This window comes from Bubalus kerabau, chromosome 4 (assembly GCF_029407905.1).
Source record: "Bubalus kerabau isolate K-KA32 ecotype Philippines breed swamp buffalo chromosome 4, PCC_UOA_SB_1v2, whole genome shotgun sequence".
In the NCBI taxonomy this organism is placed as follows: Eukaryota; Metazoa; Chordata; class Mammalia; order Artiodactyla; family Bovidae; genus Bubalus; species Bubalus kerabau.
In genome coordinates this window covers 17,631,076-17,653,463 of record NC_073627.1, presented here as the reverse complement: position 1 = coordinate 17,653,463, position 22,388 = coordinate 17,631,076, and the positions used below count along the sequence as shown (strand labels likewise).

The 22,388-nt window shown below is 36.4% G+C and overlaps 1 protein-coding gene across 1 annotated transcript in view; it reads left to right on the top strand.

Annotated features, from left to right (window-relative positions):
• The window catches only part of EFCAB13 (EF-hand calcium binding domain 13), a 239,483-nt gene that overhangs the window by 142,457 nt on the left and 74,638 nt on the right, over positions 1 to 22,388 (top strand). The window contains exons 27-32 of the mRNA XM_055579601.1: positions 4,600 to 4,653; positions 6,373 to 6,477; positions 10,708 to 10,761; positions 14,735 to 14,839; positions 16,951 to 17,010; positions 18,380 to 18,484. Coding sequence (XP_055435576.1) covers positions 4,600 to 4,653; positions 6,373 to 6,477; positions 10,708 to 10,761; positions 14,735 to 14,839; positions 16,951 to 17,010; positions 18,380 to 18,484 — 483 coding nt within the window. The remainder of the gene's footprint in view (positions 1 to 4,599; positions 4,654 to 6,372; positions 6,478 to 10,707; positions 10,762 to 14,734; positions 14,840 to 16,950; positions 17,011 to 18,379; positions 18,485 to 22,388) is intronic.

Here is a 22,388-nt window from a genome sequence, read left to right as displayed (position 1 = left end):
TCTTTTAGAGATGAATGCAAATCCTTATTGCACAAATGGAAAAACTTTGATGTGTATGAGAATGACTTCTCTCATTGCCAAAGATAATAGCATAGTATTATTGTTCGTATCAAGCATAGGTTTAATTTCAAAATTGTAGTTTTTGTGATTTACATTTATGATATAAAAAATTGTGTCTCTCCGTGGAAATAAGATGTATTTAACAATTTGAATTATGTAACCACACAGACCTGTGTTCAAATACTGGCTCTGCAAGCTACTAGCTGTGCAATTCTAGGCAGGTAACACTTCTCTCAGCCTCAGTCACACCATTTGTGAAACTGAAATATACCTAACATGTTATTTTGAGGATAGACTGAAATGGTGCAAATGTAGCATATAAAAATAATTATTATCTACTTGGTGAAATTTAGTGGGCAGTTACCAACTTTGCATTTTTAAAATTTGGTTTAAGCTTGTCATCACAGGTGTAACTGGTTGTTATAGAAGGATTAATGATATCAGATTTTATTTTGATTTTGTTATTTATTTTATATTAATTTTGGAACAAACATTATTCCACATATTTGTTTTTTACATTGAGACTGAGAAGCACAAAGTACAGAAATAGTGTCCTTATCCCAGACATGATATATGTATGAAATATATATTTATGTATAATATGTATTAAATTTGTTGTTGTTCATTTGCTCAGTTGTGTCTGACTCTTTGTGACCCCATGGACTACAGCAATCCAGGCTTCCCTGTCCTTCACTATCTCCTGGAGTTTGCTCAAACTCATGTTTGTTGAGTCACTGATGCCATCCAACCATTTCATCTTCTGTTGCCCTCTCCTCCTCCTGCTCTCAATCTTTCCCAGCATCAGGGTCTTTTCCAATGAGTTGACTCTTCGCATTAGGTGGTCAAAGCATTGGAGCTTCAGATTCAGCATCAGTCTGTTCAGTGAATATTCAGGGTCAATTTCCTTTAGAATTGACTGGTTTGGTCTCCTTGCTGTCCAAAGGACTCTCAAGAGTCTTCTCCAGCACCACAGTTTGAAAGCATCAATTCTTCAGCACTCAACCTTCTTTATGGTCCAACTTTCACATCCATACATGAGTATGGAAAAACCATAGCTTTGACTATATGGACCTTTGTTGGCAAAGTGATGTCTCTTCTCTGCTTTTTAATATGCTGTCTAGTATCATCATAGCTTTTCTTCCAAGGAGCAAGTGACTTTTAATTTCATGGCTGCAGTCATCATCCACAGTGATTTTGGAGCCCAATGAAGTCTGTCATTGTTTCTTTTTGTTCCCCAGCTATTTGCCATGAAGTGATGGGACTGGATGTCATGATCTTAGTTTTTTGAAAGTTTTTGAAAGTTGAGTTTTAAGTCAGTTTTTTCACTCTCCTCTTTCACCTTCATCATTATGTAAAATAATCCAATATTTATATATACTTTCTTTATTTTTCTGGGCTCCAAAATCACTACAGATGGTGACTGCAGCCATGAAATTAAAAGATGCTTACTCCTTGGAAGGAAAGTTATAACCAACCTAGATAGCATATTCAAAAGCAGAGACATTACTTTGCCAACAAAGGTTCGTCTAGTCAAGGCTATGGTTTTTCCTGTGGTCATGTATGGATGTGAGAGTTGGACCGTGAAGAAGGCTGAGCGCCGAAGAATTGATGCTTTTGAACTGTGGTGTTGGAGAAGACTCTTGAGAGTCCCTTGGACTGCAAGGAGATCCAACCAGTCCATTCTGAAGGAGATCAGCCCTGGGATTTCTTTGGAAGGAATGATGCTAAAGCTGAAACTCCAGTACTTGGGCCACCTCATGCGAAGAGTTGACTCATTGGAAAAGACTCTGATGCTTGGAGGGATTGGGGGCAGGAGGAGAAAGGGACGACAGAGGATGAGATGGCTGGATGGCATCACTGACTCGATGGACGTGAGTCTGAGTGAACTCCAGGAGTTGGTGATGGACAGGGAGGCCTGGTGTGCTGCGATTCATGGGGTCGCAAAGAGTTGGACACGACTGAACGACTGATCTGATCTGATCTGATATAATATATAAATTATATATAATACACAAACATACATATATATAGGTAGTGTGTATATGCATGTTTACAGATGTATGTGAGAGTTTGTGTACATATGTGTGTGTGTGTGTGTATTGTGTATGTTTAATTTATCTCATATTTCTTAAGAAGGGAAAGTTAATACTTCAAAGTTAAGCAATGTTCTGGAGAAGATGGAAGTGGAGCTCACAAATAAGGAATTTCAGAATCTATCAGAACATTTACCAGTTTTTAGTAAGCATTTCTGTCTTTACTGATATTTTCAGAGAAAGTTAAATATTTATATGAGGATTCATTAACTACCTTTATTTTGCCATATTGGAGTTTAAATCTTAATTGCACTTAAACGTTGTCTTCTCTTGTAAGTCTTACTTGTCACCATCAGGCATAAGGAATATCTGAGAATGATTCAGCTGTCAGTGACATGCTTGTGACTTAGCTTAGGAAAAGAAAACAGACAAAGGTAAATAAGAACATAGATGAGTAGAAGTAGAAGAAAAGAGGAGGTCTGAAAGTAAAATAGCAAGAAATGGAGGAGGGGAGAAAAAGGTTAGGCAATTGGAATTTCAGTAGTTCCTGGGCTGCAAATGTGAAGTGAATTGAAGCCACGCAGTCGTGTCCAATTCTTTGTGACCCCGTGGACTATAGACTTCCAGCCTCCTCTGTCTATGGAATTCTCCAGGCAAGAATACTGAAGTGGGTTGCCATTCCCTTCTCTAGGCCAACCCAGGGATTGAACCTTCAGGCAGATTTTTTACCATCTGAGCAGACAGGGTCTGGAAAATGAGGTTAGGCTTAAGGGCCCACGGGTGTGATATGACATTCCATCACTGCAATGTCCTGATTCTGAGTCGAACCTTTATTTTATATTTTTGGAGTATAATATCAGAGTTGATATGTAAAGTACTTTATTGTGAAAGGTGTTTCTTTTTTATAGCTAGTGAAAAGATAGATCTAAATACACTTCTGGATGAAATTAAGGTTCTTACAGATGAGTGCAAAATTCTGACTAGAATAAAAAATCTTAATTCTTATTAATGAGCTGTTCACAATATAGAATCTGCAGTTCTTTTGTTATCTGAATTTTAATAATAGCAGCCATTGCATTCTTTGTACAAGATTTAACTAAGCTGAAGTTTTATGGATGATGTGTTTTGAAGTTGCCACTTTTTGAAAAAAAAAAGTATATTGTCTCCATAGAATTTGATCAATAGAAACTAAACCCAAAATTCAATGAAGAAGGAAAGTTTGCATTTATTAGTCAAAGTCAATGTTTATATTTCTGGCCCCAAGGAGAACTTCTTGTAGAAAATATAGGAGAATAATTTTGTGACCTTAGGAGAGACAGAGATTTCTTAGATGACAGAGTTATAAGCATGAAATTAAAAATTAATGGATATCATCAAAATTAGAAACTTCTCTTTGTGAAAGACACAGTTAAGAAAGTGAAAAGGCAAGATATAGACTGAAAGAAAATATTAGTAAAACATGGATGATAAAGGACTAATATCAAGAATGTCAAGAACTGTTACAACTCAGTAATAAAAGACAAATCAATAAAAGTTGGTTTATCTGTTCAATTTGAACAGATATTTCACACAAGAAAATATTTAAATGGCTAATGACCACAGGAAGGAATATTGAGGATTATTAGTCATCAGAGAAATGCAATTTAAGTCATTATTAGACCACCACACTAAAGATCCATTAGAATAGGAAAAAATTAAAAGATGGACAGTACCAAGCATTGACAAGATTTGGGGCATACAATTTCTAGAGGGTATACTAACCACAGTGGAGATCGTATGTCAGTTTCTCATAAAGTTGAACATAAATTTACCATAAGACCCAGCAACTTCACTCTTAGTTATTTTTCCAGGAGAAATTAATACATATGTATTAAATGTTTGTGCATGAATATTCATAGCAACTTTATTCAGTCCATCAACCCATGTAGGGATAAACAAAGTGGGGTATATTCATAACAATGAAATGCTGCTCAACAAATGAACAATTTACTGATTCAAAATATGCTGGATGAGCCTCCAAAACATTATCTAAATGAAAGAAGACACTCACAAAATAATACCTAGTGTATGATGCTATTCTTTGAAATTCTGGAAAAGTAAATCTAATAACAGAAAGCAACCTGGTGACTGCTTGGGTTTATGTTTTAGAGGGATTGACTTCAAAAAGGATTTATATTTTAGAGGGAGGATAGAAAGAATGAGTGGACTTGAAGTTAGTAAGCCATCATATTACTAATGTAAATGAAAAATGTCCTGTTTATCTCTGTAGCCCTGCTGCTTGGCAGAGTGTCTTCACTGTTGAGTTGTTGAATGAATAAATGAATAAAGAATTATTGTTTTAAAACAATAAATAAATGAAAAGTGTTCTAATTATTCCACTTTGATTTCATTTGGAAAGTCTATTGTGCAAAATTCTAAAACAAATTTTAACCTTCAAAAGTTATTTATTCAATGTTGGAACCTTCCACAGTGCTCATAAATTATAAATATTTATCTTATATTATAGCTGAGAGAAAAATAAATCAGATGAGACCAACAGATACCATGAAGGCTCTTAAAGGTAAGATGAAAAGGCAGCAAAACAGATCCTTTTGCTTTGATTCTTATATGGTTTCCTAGTAATTAGATTGTCACCCTGTATATATTAATTATTTTTATTATTTAGATTTATCAGTTAATATACCATGATAAACTATTTTGTATCTTGCTTTATTGTTCAGTCATTGAATGGTGTCTGACTCTTTACGACCCCATGGATTACAGCACTCCAGGCTTCCCTGTGCTTCACTATAGAATTCCAGTTTTGATAAGTGAGGAGAAAATCAAGCTCTGGATCTAAGCAGCAAAGAGTGAAGTAGAGAACTCAGGATTATCAGCAACGGAGACTTTATTTCTAGATAGTCTGGACAACAAAAGTGAAGTTGCTCAGTCGTGTCTGACTCTTTTTGACCCCATGGACTGTAGCTTATCAGGCTCCTCCATCTGGGATTTTCCAGGCAAGAGTACTGGAGTGAGTTGCCATTTCCTTCTCCAGAGGATCTTCCCAACCCAGGGATCGGACCCGGGTCTCCCGCATTGTAGGCAGACGCTTTACCGTCTGAGCCACCAGGGAAGTTCATAGGAGAAAGGAAATATGAAAAAGAAAAATACATTAGTACAATTTAAAATCTTTTACCTGTGCAATATATTTCAACATGACAGAATGTTGCTTAAAGGGTGAAAAGACTTTGACCTAGCTTTCATATTTTTATGGAGATGGATATTCCTAATCTATAAGGAAAACCAGAAAAGTGCTTCTTTATGAAACTTAAACCATCTCATGAGTTCCATTTCTCTGTGAGTGGAATTTTGCCTTATCTTTAGCTAATAGCAGAGGTGCATCATAGTGAAATCTTAGCTGGTTTTGAAACCTTTCAAAGGTAAGATGGATGATACATTAACTCTCAAATTGTCTCCTAGTATCTTATTTCCTAATCATTTGATAAAGAGTTCTGCTACTCTCCAATATATGGATCCAATATAATTTAAATTATTTTATCCTGGCAGATGTTTTCTATTTTTGGTTTATTTACCTTGGCCATATTGATATGAATTTTAATAAACTTTCCTAAAGAGAGAGAATTTATTGCTTGAGGTTAGTTATGAAATGCAGAACAAGAGAGTAGTCATTCGGTGATTTTGGTGAGCATAGGCAGTGAATCCAATTAGAGTTAAAAAGGGAAACCAACCCTACTTTTGTCACAGAGGTAGTTATTAAAATGTGTCAAGCACCTCTGTATGGCTGACAGACTTCTAAGTATTTTCATATATGTTACTTTATACTCACAGAAGCTCTATGGGACAGGTAGGATCACCTTCACCTCATATACCATAAAACTGGGACTCCCAAGAAGTTGTGTTATTTACCTACATTCCAGTAGGTAATAAATAGTAGAGAACAATATTCAAACCCATGTGTTCTTACTTCAACCATAGTAATTTTCTCATTTCACTAGAACTGCCTATTTCTTTCATAAGAATAATACACTGAAAACTGTATAATATTAAGAATAATGCACTGTTCCTTTTAGAAATTTATGGTGTGTATGTTTATTCCTCCAAAAAGGTTTAAAGGAAGTGAGCTTAATTATAACCATATTGAATGTCTGCATAAATTTATATAGGTTCCAGGGGTCTTGAATATTCCTCTCCTCCCAAAATAATCAATAATACATAGGCAAAATAAATGAAACATTTTAGAATGAGTAAGAATTTTCATATTTATCTCTCTTTCCTTAAGGAGAGATGGTAAATATCAGAGACCTGGACAGCATCCTAGGAAACATGGGCATTGAACTCACCAAAGAAGAACTTGGAGAGCTGAGAAGAAACCTTCCCATTAATGGTAATTCATTTTAGATATAAAGCGCCCCTCAGGAAAGCTTGATCTTGAGGTTTATGTATGAGTATTTCTGAGACCAGATTCATTTTATGATGATAAAAAAGCCTTGCAAAAGTTGTCTAGATTAATTCCAAGATCATCTTTCATATCTGTGAATATGTTCAGGGAGCAAAATTTAAAGGTGGAAAAGGAAATGGAAGACTGAAATTGTACATCCTTTCCACATTTCCCATTCACTTCTGTATTATGACTTAACTCCTTAATTCTGACTATAGCTCTTTAATATTACTGAAACTTCTCTAAAGACATAAGTTGCTTACTATTTGTCAGTTACATTAGACTTTATCCAGTGTGTTTTTATTGGAGCTTTCTACTGTCTTTGATATTGACGATAATTCTGACCTTGAGATTATGTTCTTTTGGCTTCTGTATTATTCCCCGCACCTGAATCTTCCCATTCCTCTTTGATTTTCATTTTACATACTCTTTTTGGATAATCTCATCATTATCCATGGTTTTACCTGTCCCCAACTTGCTTTATGACTTTCACATCTCATTTCTACACAGACTCTCTCCTGGGCTTCAAAATGGTATGTCCAAATGCCTGTTAAACATTTCCTCTTGGATACTGCTTTTTTCCCCTCAACTTAGTTAAAATTGAATTTGCTCTTTTCTGCTCAGTCTTCTAGTCCTGTGTTCTCTCTCATTTGAGTTATCAGTGTCACTGTCTAGTCACCTAAGCTAGATATATGGTATTCATTTTTTTTTATTCTCCAGTGTTTCCAATCTGTCACTTAATCTTGCATTTTACATCTATCAGTTCAGTTCAGTTCAGTCGCTCAGTCATGTCTAACTCTTTCCGACCCCATGAATCGCAGCACGCCAGGCCTCCCTGTCCATCACCAACTCCCAGAGTTCACTCAAACTCATGTCCATCGAGTCAGTGATGCCATCTAGCCATCTCATCCTCTGTCGTCCCCTTCTCCTCCTGCCCCCAATCCCTCCCAGCATCAGAGTCTTTTCCAATGAGTCAACTCTTCGCATGAGGTGGCCAAAGTATTGGAGTTTCAGCTTTAGCATCAGTCCCTCCAATGAACACTCAGGACTGATTTCCTTTAGGATGGACTGGTTGGACCTCCTTGTAGTCCAAGGGACTCTCAAGAGTCTTCTCCAACACCACAGTTCAAAAGCATCAATTCTTCGGCACTCAGCTTTCTTCACAGTCCAACTCTCACATCCATACATGACCACTGGAGAAACCATAGCCAAGTAATGTCTCTGCTTTTGAATATGCTATCTAGGTTGGTCATAACTTTCCTTCCAAGGAGTAAGTGTCTTTTAATTTCATGCCTGCAATCACCATCTGAAGTGATTTTGGAGTCCCAAAAAACAAAGTCTGACACTGTTTCCACTGTTTCCCCATCTACTTCCCATGAAGTGATGGGACCAGATGCCATGATCTTCGTTTTCTGAATGTTGAGCTTTAAGCCAACTTTTTCACTCTCCTCTTTCACTTTCAGCAAGAGGCTTTTTAGTTCCTCTTCACTTTCTGCCATAAGGGTGGTGTCATCTGCATATCTGAGGTTACTGATATTTCTCCCGGCAATCTTGATTCCAGCTTGTGCTTCTTCCAGCCCAGTGTTTCTCATGATGTACTCTGAGTATAAGTTAAATAAGCAGGGTGACAATATACAGCCTTGACGTACTCCTTTTCCTATTTGGAACCAGTCTGTTGTTCCATGTCCATTTCTAACTGTTGCTTCCTGACCTGCATATAGGTTTCTCAAGAGGCAGGTCAGGTGGTCTGGTATTCCCATCTCTTTCAGAATTTTCCACAGTTTATTGTGATCCACATAGTCAAAGGCTTTGGCATAGTCAATAAAGCAGAAATAGATGTTTTTCTGGAACTCTCTTGCTTTTTTGATGAACCAGCAGATGTTGGCAATTTGATTTCTGGTTCCTCTGCCTTTTCTAAAACCAGCTTGAACATCTGGAAGTTCATGTTCACGTATTGCTGAAGCCTGGCTTGGAGAATTTTAAGCATTACTTTACTAGCATGTGAGATGAGTGCAATTGTGCAGTAGTTTGAGCAGTGTTTGGCATTGCCTTTCTTTGGGATTGGAATGAAAACTGACCTTTCCAGTCCTGTGGCCACTGCTGAGTTTTCCAGATTTGCTGGCATATTGAGTGCAGCACTTTCACAGCATCATTCAGGATTTGAAATAGCTCCACTGGAATTCCATCACCTCCACTAGCTTTGTTCATAGTGATGCTTTCTAAGGCCACTTGACTTCACATTCCAGGATGTCTGGCTCTAGGTGAGTGGTCACACCATCGTGATTATCTGGGTCATGAAGCTCTTTTTTGTACAGTTCTGTGTTCTTGCACCTCTTCTTAATATCTTCTGCTTCTGTTAGGTCCATACCATAAACCTAAATTTCAAAAATACCATACATAGATGAATAGATGGATGGTTATGTGACAAACCAAGTATAGTAAAATGTTAATAGTAGAATCTAGGTGGTGAACATTCATTGCACAATTTTTTCAACTTTGCTGTATGTTTACAAATTTTCATAACAAAATGCTGAAAAAATTCCATATTTAATTTCTTCAACGTCTCTCTGTTCTCGCTACCATGGCCATATTTTAGGTCCTTTTTTTTCTGATTTTGCATACTACAGTGGCTTCCAGAATGTAGCCTTCACAGTGATCCATATAAAATGCAAATATAATGATATTATGCCTCAATTTAAAACCATTTATTGGTTTTCAGTAAGGTACTAGGAAATGTCTCAAGTGCCTTCATATGGTAAACAAGTAAGTAACTTCATGATTTGGACCCTGCTTATCTATCTAGTCTGGAAAATCCCATGGACTGTGGAGCCTGGTAGGCTACTGTCCATGGGGCCGCAGAGTCAGACACAACTGAGCGATTTCACTTCACTTTCACTTATCTATCTAGTCTAGTATTTTACCCTCAAACATTGAACTTTTATTCCAGACAGACATATATCATGTTTTTCATCACAATTTTGTTTTGTTAATGCATTCCCCTGGAGAAGGCAATGGCAACCCACTCCAGCACTCTTGCCTGGAAAATCCCATGGACGGAGGGGCCTGGTGGGCTGCAGTCCATGGGGTCGCTAGGAGTCAGACATGACTGAGCGACTTCACTTTCACTTTTCACTTTCATGCATTGGAGAAGGAAATGGCAACCCACTCCAGTGTTCTTGCCTGGAGAATCCCAGGGACGGGGGAGCCTTGTGGGCAGCCGTCTATGGGGTCGCACAGAGTTGGATACGACTGAAGAAACTTAGCAGCAGCAGCAGCAGCAATGCATTCCCCAGTATTCAGAGGGCTTCTCCTTCCCCTTTTTCTGACTAACTCCTCCCCCTTGCATATTAGAGTTTAAAGCCACCTTTTCCAAAAAGCTTTTCCTTAATTGCCCAGGATGTATTAAATACCTCATCTCTGTTTTCACAATCACTGTACATATATTTTTTCATTGTTCTTGCTACACTGTATTGTAATAATATGTTTATATTTATTTGCTATCTGGTAACTTTAATGTGAGCTTTAGGAAAAGAGGTACTATTTACCTTCAGAAAAGGGCTTACCATTCATCTTTCTATAGCCAGTACTTAGCAGAGTACCTGACATATAAATTGGCATTCCATAAAAGTTGATTGAGAGATGGACAAGCAATTCAGTAAATGACTGGATAAATAACTGAGTAAAATGACTAAATGATTCCTAAGGAAAACAAATAACTGCTTTTGGTTAGGTCATGAATATTTACCTCTAGTATATTGTTACCATTTGTCAGCAGCAATTCTGAGTGACAAGAGAGATTGGTTAGGAATAGACTGGAGATAAAAATATGAACTTTTTTTTACCAGCAATCCATGCTTACAATTCATAGCATTACCAGAGTTTAGAATCTTCAGGGAATAAACTTGCATGGCTGGTATTTCCTGTCATGCTTATAAGGAGTTATTTGCCTAGTAAAAGTATATTTTACTCTGGGCTGAACTTTATAGTCCAAGGGTCAAGGGGCAGCTTACTAAGATAGACTCAATCTCTGAAAACTAAGAAGTATGCATTAAAATGAACCCAGTGGATAATGTGAATTTTGGAGTAACAAAATTTAGCTAGCTTCTGGAATATTATTTGCAAATCTTTTTTTATGAATTTGCTTTCAATATCAGTTATGCCTTACTTATTTAATAGCTCAAGGGAAGACTGATCTGAAAACGCTGATGGATACAGTACAAGTTATTACAGGTTAGTGAGATGTTACTATAAATTTAAGATACTAATTCTTGACAGGAAACTTTATTTTTTCTATGACAAGTATTTTGCTGAAGTATGACATGTGTAATTACTATTTTATAAAATCATATTTATCTAGCTTAAGAATTATTGCAAAATGAACTTATCCATGTCACCCTGAATCAAGAAATAAATAGTATCAATAATCCAGAAGATCCCCTATAGCCACTTCCTTCATACTTTCTAGAGGTTATTAAATCCTTTATTCTAGGATCACAGGTTAGTTTCATCTGTATTTGAACTTTATATAGATGGAACTATATGATTTATATTCCACTATATTTATTTCTTTATCTATTTCATTGCCTTCTTTCATTGAGCATTTTATTAAATGTTATTCTCTGAGATTTATCCATGTTGTTGCATGTGGCAGTGGTTTGTACTTTTTATTGCTGGATGTTATAAAATATACTAAATTACAAGCAAGTAGAGACACTTAGAGAAAAAACTTACTTTGGTAGATGAAATGACTTCTAATTAATTCATTGTACCTGAATACAGTTCTGTGTAATATTCCATTGCATAAGTATACCAAAAAAATCTATTTAATATACTCTTAAAGGACATTTCCAGTCTAGAGCAGTTGCAAATAATTTATTATTGCTATTAATATTCTTGTATATACCTCTTGCTGAACACATGTGCACAATTCTGTGGCCAGATACCTAAATGAAATTGCTTTGTCATAAGATAGGATTGTGTATACTTTATTAGATATTGTACATTGATTTTCTTAAGTAGTTGTACCATTTTACATTCCAACCAGCAGTGTATGAGAGTTCCAATTGCTTTACATTCCTGCTAATATTTGATACAGTCTGTCCTTTCCATTTAACTATTCTGGTGGGTACATGGTAATATCCCACTGTGGTTATAATTTGCATTTTCTTAAGGATTAATGATGTTGAGCACCTTTTTCATGTTTATTGGTTAATGCCTTATTCCCATGTTTATTTAGATAACTCCTTTTGTAAAGTTTCTGTTCATATCTGTTGTCTATTTGTCTGCTTTGGATGCCTCTCTTTTAGTTATTAAATTTTTTATGTCCTGCATTTTACCTACAGTTTTTAATGTATTCTGGATACAAATCCACTATAGATTATATAAATTGTAAATGTCTCACTGTATGTATTACATTTTTACTTATATCTTTTGATGAACAGAAGTTTCTATTTTATGTGTAGTTGAATCAATTAATCAATCTTTTGTAGTTAGAGAGTTTAGGGGCGTATTTAAGAAATCCTTGTATGGACCAGGGTCAAACACTTTCCCTATTTTATCTTCTGGGAGCTTCATACTTTTCTTTCACATTTTGTCCTATAATCCTCTCAGAATTGATTTTTCTGTGCGATGGGATAAGGGTCATTATTTGCTTTTTTCTAAATATATACTCAGCACCATTCATTGACAAGATGATCCTTTTCCCCACTGCAATATAAGGCAAACTTTTTCATAAATTAAAGACCACAAAAGTGTTGCTGATTCTGGATTTTTTCTTTGGTCTATTTGTCCTTGCACCAGTCAGTACACTATACACTTGATATAGCTTTAATATGTCTTAATGTCCGAAGTGTAAGTCCTCCAAATTTGCTTTACTTTATAAAGATTGTCTTGGTTATTCTTGGTCACTTGCATGTCTGTATAAATTTTAGAATCAGCTTTTAATTGCCCCTGCAAATCCTGCTAGTGTTTTATTTGCATCTAGATCAATTTACACAGAATTAATATCTATGCAATATTAAGTTTTCTGACTTATGAAAATCAGTGGTGTGCTGGTGAAATGACTCTGAAAAAAACAACACCTGATTTGTAGCATATTTTACTTTCCATAGTGTAAATGGACTATAACCCACCAGGCTTCTCTGTCCATGGGGATTCTCCTGGCAGGAATACTGGAATGGGCTGCCATGCCCTCCTCCAGGGGATCTTCCTAACCCAGGGACTGAACCCAGGTCTTCTGCCTTGGAGGTGGATTCTTTACCATCTGAGCTACCAGGGAAGCCGACTAAGCACATAGTATAAATACTTTCACCCTGGCCAATTTCAAGCTACTATTTAAACACTAGCTCACACAGCATTGTAAAGCAATTTTCCTCTAATTAAAAAATAAATTAAAAATAAATAATACAGCAGTATAGAAAATCAAAAAAAGAAAACTAACTCACAAAATTCCTAAATTTTTAACAGTTGGCCCTTATGAGCCACTTCAAGCTAGTAGTACATCACTGAAAATAGTTCAAGGTAGTAGCACATCACTGAAAATGTTATATTTATTTAGGTCAACTTAATTTCTCTCCTTTGTTAGAGTTATTCCTAGGTGTTTTATAGTTTTTTTTTATGTAATTGAAAGTGATATATATTTTTCTTATTTAATATCCTAGTCGTTGACATATAGAAATGGAGGTGATTTTATCTGTATTTGTGTGTCTGTGTGTTAGTCGGGGTCCAACTCTTTGCAACCCCATGGATTGTAGCCCGCCAGGCTCCTTTGTCCGTGGGATTCTCCAGGCAAGAGTACTGGAGTGGATTGCCATCTCCTTCTCCAATTTGTGCCTGTATATGTGTATGTATCAGAGAAGGCAGTGGCACCCCACTTCAGTACTCTTGCTTGGAAAATCCCACGGATGGAGGAGCCTGGTAGGCTGCAGTCCATGGGGTTGCTAAGAGTCCGGCATGACTGAGTGACTTCACTTTCACTTTTCACTTTCATGCATTGGAGAAGGAAATGGCAACCCACTCCAGTGTTCTTGCCTGGAGAATCCCAGGGACGGGGGTGCCTGGTGGGCTGCCATCTATGGGGTCGCACAGACTTGAACACGACTGAAGTGACTTAGCATAGCATAGCATGTGTGTGTATACATACACATGAGGTTTGCTAATATTTTGTTTAGGGTTTTTGCGAAGTGGAGTTAGAAATTCTCTGGAAAAGTTTGTATTTAATTGTATCATTCACAGATGAAATACTCTAGGACTGGAGATTTTTATGTGGGTAAGATTTTAAATTGCCAGTTTAGTTATCTTAGTAGATATAAGGCTATCAAGATTTTATATTCCTCTTGCATCATTACTAAGTTGTGTTTTTCTAGGACTTTGTCCCTTCTAAATATTCAAATCAGTTATATATTGGTCATAATATACTCTTATTATCTTTTTAACATCTGTAGAATCTGTAGTGATTTCCCCTTTGTCTTTAGAAACATTCACTATTTATATTTTCTCGTCTTTCCTTTGTTAATATTAGTACAGGTATTTATCACTTTTGTAAGTCTTTGCAAAACCCAGGTTTTGGTTGTATTGCTCTTATTTAGAGTTTATTTTCCATTTCAGTAATTCCTTCTCTTTCTTTCTTATTTTTTTTTACTTTTGAGGGGTTTAACTTGTTGTTCTAACTCTTTGAGGTAAAATCTTAGATTATTAATCTTTTCATCTTTTCTACTGTATACATACAAGTTTATAAATTTCCTTCTCAGCACACCTTTACTTTATCCCACAAGTTTTATATGTACTGTTATTATTGTTATTTAATTCAAAATATATTCTAAATTCCAGTGTGATTTTTGACATATGATTTATTTAGAAAAATGTTCTTTAATTTCCAAATGTATGGGAGTTTTCTAATATCTTTTGCCTTTGATTTGTACTTAATTCCATATTGTATACTGCACAGTTATTTGTACCCATCATCTTTATTATTCTAATAATTTAAAATTTTTATAAGCCTTATTGATTGTATGAATTATTACTTTATAACCACCATTATGGGAACGTCTCTTTTGCTAGAGTTAAAGGAATACTGTTCATTCTCTGTATCTGCAATTGACTGCTTATTGTTTAGCAGGTGTCATTATTCCTTATTTTACTTTCACAATTTGAAATTATAATGTTTAAAAAAATCTCATCTTTCTCTACTTCTTTTGTTTTGAAGGAGGAGAAGTTGACCTCAGTGACTTGGATAATGTCATGCAAAATATGGGAATAGAGCCCACACCTAAAGAACACTTGGAGCTAGTGAATTTACTTCCAGTTTATGGTGGGCATTTCAAATATCAGCATAGATTTCAGGAGAGTTAATATTACCTTTAAGAGAGTTAGTATAGTCATCAAAAAAGTTATTCAGTTTTTCAAGCAACAGTTGGCTTTTGAGGAGATAATGATAGCCTTAAAAAGCCATTTTATCCAATACCCCAGGTTTATTATAGATAAATTATAAATTAGAGATAATTAAACATATCCAAATTTTAGAGATAATATATTGACTATTTAAGAATTTATAAATTGTCATTTAAAATATATCAATAGCCCAATCAATTCTAAGTCTTGACATCAGGACTGAGGAACATTGATAGTTATCTTTCATTCCATTCAGATGCCGATAGAAAATAGGAGAAGGAGGGGAGAGATATAAAACTGTACTAGTAGAGGGAAAAAAAGAGAGTCAGAAAAAATATAAAATAAGGAAATGTTTTTGCTTTAGCATCAGTTCAGTTCAATTGCTCAGTCGTGTCCGACTCTTTGCGACCCCATGAACTGCAGCACGTCAGGCCTCCATTACCAACTCCCAGAGTTTACCCAAACTCATGTCCATTGAGTCCATGATGCCATCCAGCCATCTCATCTTCTGTCGTCCCCTTCTCCTGCCCTCAATCTTTCCCAGCATCCGAGTCTTTTCCGATGAGTCAGCTCTTTGCATCAGGTGGCCAAAGTATTGGAGTTTCAGCTTCAACATCAGTCCTTCCAATGAACACCCAGGACTGATCTCCTTTAGGATGGACTGGTTGGATCTCCTTGCAGTCCAAGGGACTCTCAAGAGTCTTCTTCAACACCACAGTTCAAAAGCATCAATTCTTTGGTGCTCAGCTTTCTTTATAGTCCAACTCTCATATACGTAGATGACTACTGGAAAAACCATAGCCTTGACTAGACGGACCTTTGTTGACAAAGTAATGTCTCTGCTTTTGAATATGCTATCTAGGTTGGTCATAACTTTCCTTCCAAGGAGTAAGCATCTTTTAATTTCATGGCTGCAATCACCATCTGCAGTGATTCTGGAGCCCAGAAAAATAGTCAGCCGCTGTTTCCACTGTTTCCCCATCTACTTCCCATGAAGTGATGGGACCAGATGCCATGATCTTCGTTTTCTGAATGTTGAGCTTTAAGCCAACTTTTTCACTCTCCTCTTTCACTTTCAGCAAGAGGCTCTTCAGTTCTTCTTCACTTTCTGCCATAAGGGTGGGGTCATCTGCATATCTGAGGTTATTGATGTTTCTCCCGGCAATCTTGATTTCAGCTTGTGCTTCTTCCAGCCCAGCATTTCTCATGATGTGCTCTGCATATAAGTTAAATAAGCAAGGTGACAATATACAGTCTTGACGTACTCCTTTTCCTATTTGGAACCAGTCTGTTGTTCCATGTCCAGTTCTAACTGTTGCTTCCTGAACTGCATATAAGTTTCTCAGGAGGCAGGTCAGGTGGTCTGGTATTCCCATCTCTTTCAGAATTTTCCACAGTTTATTGCGAGCCGCACAGTCAAAGGCTTTGGCATAGTCAATAAAGCAGAAATAGATGTTTTTCTGGAACTCTCTTGCTTTTTCGATGATCCAGCAGACGTTGGCAATTTGATTTCTGGTTCCTCTGCCCTTTCTTAAACCAGCTTAAACGCCTGGAAGTTCACGGTTCACGTATTGCTGAAGCCTGGCTTGGAGAATTTTGAGCATTACTTTACTAGCATGTGAGATGAGTGCAATTGTGCAGTAGTTTGAACATTCTTTGGCATTGCCTTTCTTTGGGATTGGAATGAAAACTGACCTTTTCCAGTCCTGTGGCCACTACTGAGTTTTCCAAATTTTTGCTTTAGCATAGTAGGTATTAATAATTTTCTCAGGTGCCAAAGAATTGATAGATTTACCATATTAAGAATTTTTCTTACATTTTGTTTTATCATTTCTAGAAGATAAATTTTAGGAGCAAATTATTTTTTGCTCCAATTATTATTAATAATAAATTAATTATTATTATTTATTATTAGGTAAATTTTAGGAGCAAATTATTTTATGGTCTATATTTCTGTACTTGGATATTTAGTATTGCTTTAGTATATCTAGTTCTTTTTCCTATGACCTAAATTATGTTATTTTCTTACAGCTACATCTGATGGAAAAATATATAAGAATAGGTTGTTGAACTGTGTGAAAGCTACAAAAGGTGGGTGAGATACAAATTGAAAATTCAGATGGAGACTGTTGTGTGTCACTCTTGTCTTTTCCTTGTCATTAAATATTGCTTGCTGTCATTCATATATATGTGTGTATATATATTTCCATAATTACTTTTAATACATATATATGTGTTTTGTGCCAGTCTGAGCCTATCAATAACCAGTGCTGTGGTTGGATTGGCCCTTGTGATTATTGTTACAATTGCCAGATACCCTTGAATATAAATCATCAGGAAACTTTGGAAAAACAAAGGCTTATTACTTACATGACCAGGAAATTACTCAGTACATCTGGGGTCATATAGTGAGGTTGCAAGGAGAGAGAGAGTGTGCATGAGCCTGGAGTTCCACTTTTATTAAGGCTGAGGGTGGGAGCCTAGGGTTTTGTGTTCTCACTCTTTACTGGTGAATTTAGAACATAAGAGTGGAAGTTTAAAGATAATAAGTGGTTCAAATGATTGGAATCTAAATCAACCAAGATCTCTAAAACAAAGGCGCTTCAGTGCTGTGAGGTGTGTGACAGTCAATGTATTCATTCGAGATAACCATCTTTGATGCAAGTGCACTTGAATTATAAAAAGAAGAAAAAAAAACACTGTCAGGATTTACACTACTGTTCATATTGATTAAATAATCTCCTGTTTTATTTTAAAGAGATGTTCTAATAATTTAGGTTTGCCTCAATTTTGGCTGTGGATATATTAAAATTTAAGGCTATTATATATTGAGATGTGCTTCCCTGGTAGCTTAGTTGGTAAAGAATCCACCTGCAATACAGGAGACCCTGGTTCAATTCCTGGGTTGGGAAGATCCTCTGGAGAAGGTATAGGTTACCCACTCCAATAGTCTTGGGCTTCCCTGGTGGCTCAGATGGTAAAAGAATCCACTTGCAATGCAAGAGACCTGGGTTCAATCCCTGTGTTGATTCCCTGGAAGAGAGCATGGCAACCCACTCCATTATCCTTGCCTGGAGAATCTCAATGGACAGAGGAGCCTGGAGGGCTACAGTCCATGGGGTCGCAAAGAGTCAGACATGACTGAGCGACTAAGCATAGCATGTAGTGAAATACAGTGACCAAACTGAACATAGTTACTTGTGTAAATGTTTATATTAAAAACTGTTATTTTTTTTTTCTGCTAAAATTAACCTGAGTGTTCTTTCAATCTGTTTTCACAAAAAGCAGATTGTGTAATATAAATTAATAGATTAGTTTTAGTTCATTAATGACCTTCTTTAAACCTTAAATGTCCTTGACCTCTATTTTATGATGAAATTAATAACCATAGTACATAGGCATTAATATTTATTATATTCTGAGTTTTATATCAATTTCCTTACATCTTTCTCTTTTTAAGGATTACAAGTTGATGTTCAGGATCTTGATGCTATTCTTGGAAACATGGCAGTCAAACTCACAGGTGACAAACCTACTGACCTAACTCCATATATACCAGTTGATGGTAAGTGCCTTAGATATCACTGTGCCCTAGTAAGAATCTGGGGTTTGGGGCTGATATTTTTGATAGTACTTATTTGGCTTAAATAAGATATTAAAATTTCCCAAAGAAAGGTAATGCCAAAGAATGCTCAAACTACCGCACAATTGAACTCATCTCACATGCTAATAAAGTAATGCTCAAAATTCTCAAAGCCAGGCTTCAACAGTATGTGAACCATGAACTTCCAGATGTTCAAGCTGGATTTAGAAAAGGCAGAGAAACCAGAAATCAAATTGCCAACATCTGTTGCATCATCGAAAAAGCAAGAGAGTTCCAAAAAACATTATTTCTGCTTTATTGGCTATGCCAAAGCCTTTGACTGTGTGGATCACAATAAACTATGGAAAATTCTGAAAGAGATAGGAATACCAGACCACCTGACCTGCCTCTCGAGAAACCTATATGCAGTTCAGGAAGCAACAGTTAGAACTGGACATGGAACAACAGACTGGTTCCAAATAGGAAAAGGAGTACGTCAAGGCTGTACATTGTCACCCTGCTTATTTAACTTATATGCAGAGTACATCATGAGAAATGTTGGGCTGGAAGAAGCACAAGCTGGAATCAAGATTGCCGGGAGAAATATCAATAACCTCAGATATGCAGATAACACCACCCTTATGGCAGAAAGTGAAGAAGAACTAAAGAGCCTCTTGATCAAAGTGAAAGAGGAGTGAAAAAGTTGGCTTAAAGCTCAACATTCAGAAAACTAAGATCATGGCATCTGGTCCCATCACTTCATGGGAAATAGATGGGGAAGCAGTGGAAACAGTGACAGACTTTATTTTGGGGGGCTCCAAAATCACTGCAGATGGTGATTGCAGCCATGAAATTAAAAGATGCTTGCTCTTTGGAAGAAAAGCTATGACCAACCTATACAGCATACTAAAAAGCAGACGTTACTTTGCCAACAAAGGTCCATCTAGTCAAAGCTATGGTTTTTCCAGTAGTCACGTATGGATGTGAGATTTAGACTATAAAGAAAACTGAGTGCTGAAGAATTGATGGTTTTGAACTGTGGTGTTGAAGAAGACTCTTGAGAGTCCCTTGGACTGCAAGGAGATCCAACAAGTCCTGAATATTCATTCAGGAAATCAGTCCTGGCTATTCATTGGAAGGACTCATGCTGAAGCTAAAACTCCAATACCTGATGCAAAGAACTGACTCATTTGAAAAGGCCCTGATGCTGGGAAAGATTAAAGGCAGGAGCAGAAGGGGATGACAGAGGATGAGATGGTTGGATGGCATCACCGAGTCAATGGACATGAGTTTGAGTAAACTCTGGGAGTTGGTAATGGACAGGGAGGCCTGGCGTGCTGCAGTCCATGGGGTTGCAAGGAGTCAGACATGACTGAGTGACTGAAATGACTGATTGACTGATATTAAAATTGGTACTTTTGTTTTTACCATTTATTCATTCAATAAATATTACTAAGCATCACATATTGGATGTTCTGCTAAGTGCTAGAGATACAATAGCAAGTAAAAACAACCATAGTCCTTGACCTAAGCAGCTTAATATCTACTATATCACAATTCTTCATGTACTAGTAGACGCTGAATTAGAAGTAGAGAATTCAGACAATACTGCAAAGCTACAGTAATCAAAGCAGTGTGGTATTGGCACAGAAACAAACATGTGAATCAATGGAACAAAATAAAGAGCCCAGAAATCCGTACACCTACAGTCAAATAATCTTTGACAAAGGACACAAGAATATATAATGGGAGAAAGATAGTCTCTTCAGTAAAATGTGTTTGGAAAGTTGGACAACTGCTTGTAAACCAATGAAGTCAGCACACACCCTCTCACCATACACGATAATTAACTCAAAATGACTTAAAGACTTAAATATAAGACATGACACCATAAAAGACCAGAAGAGAACATAGGCAAAAAATTCTCTGACATGAATGTACCCATGTTTCCCTGTATCAGTCTCCCAAGGCAATAGAAATAAAAATGAAAATAAACAAATGGGATCTAATCAAACTTACAAGCTCTTGCACAGCAAAGTAAACAATAAACAAAAAGACAACCTACAGAATGGGAGAAAATATTTGCAAATGATGTGATTGACAATGGCTTAATTTCCAAAATATAACAATAGCTCATATAACTCAATAGCAAAGAAATAGGCAACCCAATAAAAAAAAATGGGCAGAAGACCTAAAGAGATATTTCTCAAAAGAAGACATACACATGGTCAACAGGCACATGAAAAGATGCTCAACATTGCTAATTATTAGAGAATTGTGAATCAAAACCTCAGTGAGGTACCACCTCACACCAGTCAGAATGGCTATCATTAAAAGTCTACAAATAACAAATGCTGGAGAGGTTGTGGAGAAAAGGGAACCCTCCTACACTGTTGGTAGGAATGTAAGTTTGTGTCACCACTGTGGAAAATAGTATGCAGGTTCCTCAGCAAACTAAAAATAAAATTACCATATGATCTATCAATCCCACTCCTGGGCATATTTCCAGACAAGCTTTAATTCAAAAAGATATGGGCATCCCTGTGTTCATAGCAGCACTATTTACAATAGCCAAGATATGGCTGTATAGCTTGGAAAATATATTCAACATCCTGTAATAAGCCACAATGAAAAAGAATATGAAATATATATATATATACACACACATATATATATTATTACTGACTGACTTTGCTTTACAGCAGTAATGAACACAACATTGATATTCAACTATACTTCAATAAAAAATAAATTTAAACAAAGAGGAAGGGGTTCCATGGTGGCTTAGTGGTAAAGAATTTGCCTGTCAATATGTGAGACACAGATTCTATCCCTGGTCTGAGAAGATCCCACATGCCACGTGGCAACTAAGCCCATGTGGCACAATTTCTGAACCTGTGCTCTAGAGCCGGGAAGCTGCAGCTACCGAAGTTCTGTGCCCTAGAGCTGGCGCACCACAGTGAAGAGTAGCTCCTGCTCACCGCAGCTAAAGAAATCCCACGACAGCAATGAAGACCCAGCACAGATAAAATAATTAATTAATTTAAAGGAAAGAGGAAGATGCTACTAACAAGCTAAGAACTGAATTCTTTCCACTAAATTATAATTAAATGCTCTTTCCACATTATGATTGTATGGGCTTTTAAAATCTATTACTCCCATACTCCTTAAAAAAGTATAAATGCCTAGAGTTAGATACTGAAATACTAGAACTTTTAGCAATAAAACGTCACTGTACTTTGCTGTTTCCAAAGTCATTATCTGGACTTCTTGCCAATAATTAGCATATCTTCTCTTATATGATGGGAAAGCTGAATTCTAGTTCAACACAGCAAATGGTGAAGAAAAGTTTTGGTAAAATTAGAGTTGAACTCATAATAAAGCAAGTACTTGCTAATAAAGCTTATTTTATATCAGCAATCTATATCATCCTAATTTACTACAAAGTTATTCTCATAATTGCTTGTTTTGTTGCCTTGATTATCATTCAGAGATTATACTAGAATTAACAAGAAAGTCTTTATCTGAAGTGCCAATGGCCTATTTGTTAGGTCAGGTACCTGTTTATCCTGCAGTTGATTGTAATGCTGCAAAGACAGTCTTTTTTAAAAATATAAATTTATTTATTTTAATTGGAGGTTAATTACTTTACAATATTGTATTGGTTTTGCCATACAGCAACATGAATCCACCACAGGTATACACGTGTTCCCCATCCTGAACCCACCTCCCTCCTCCCTCCCCGTACCATCCCTCTGGGTCGTCTCAGTGCACCAGCCCCAAGCATCCAGTATCATGCATCAAACCTGGACTGGCGATTCGTTTCATATATGATATTATACATTATATCAAATCATGGCACCATTCACAATAATACCATAAGTCT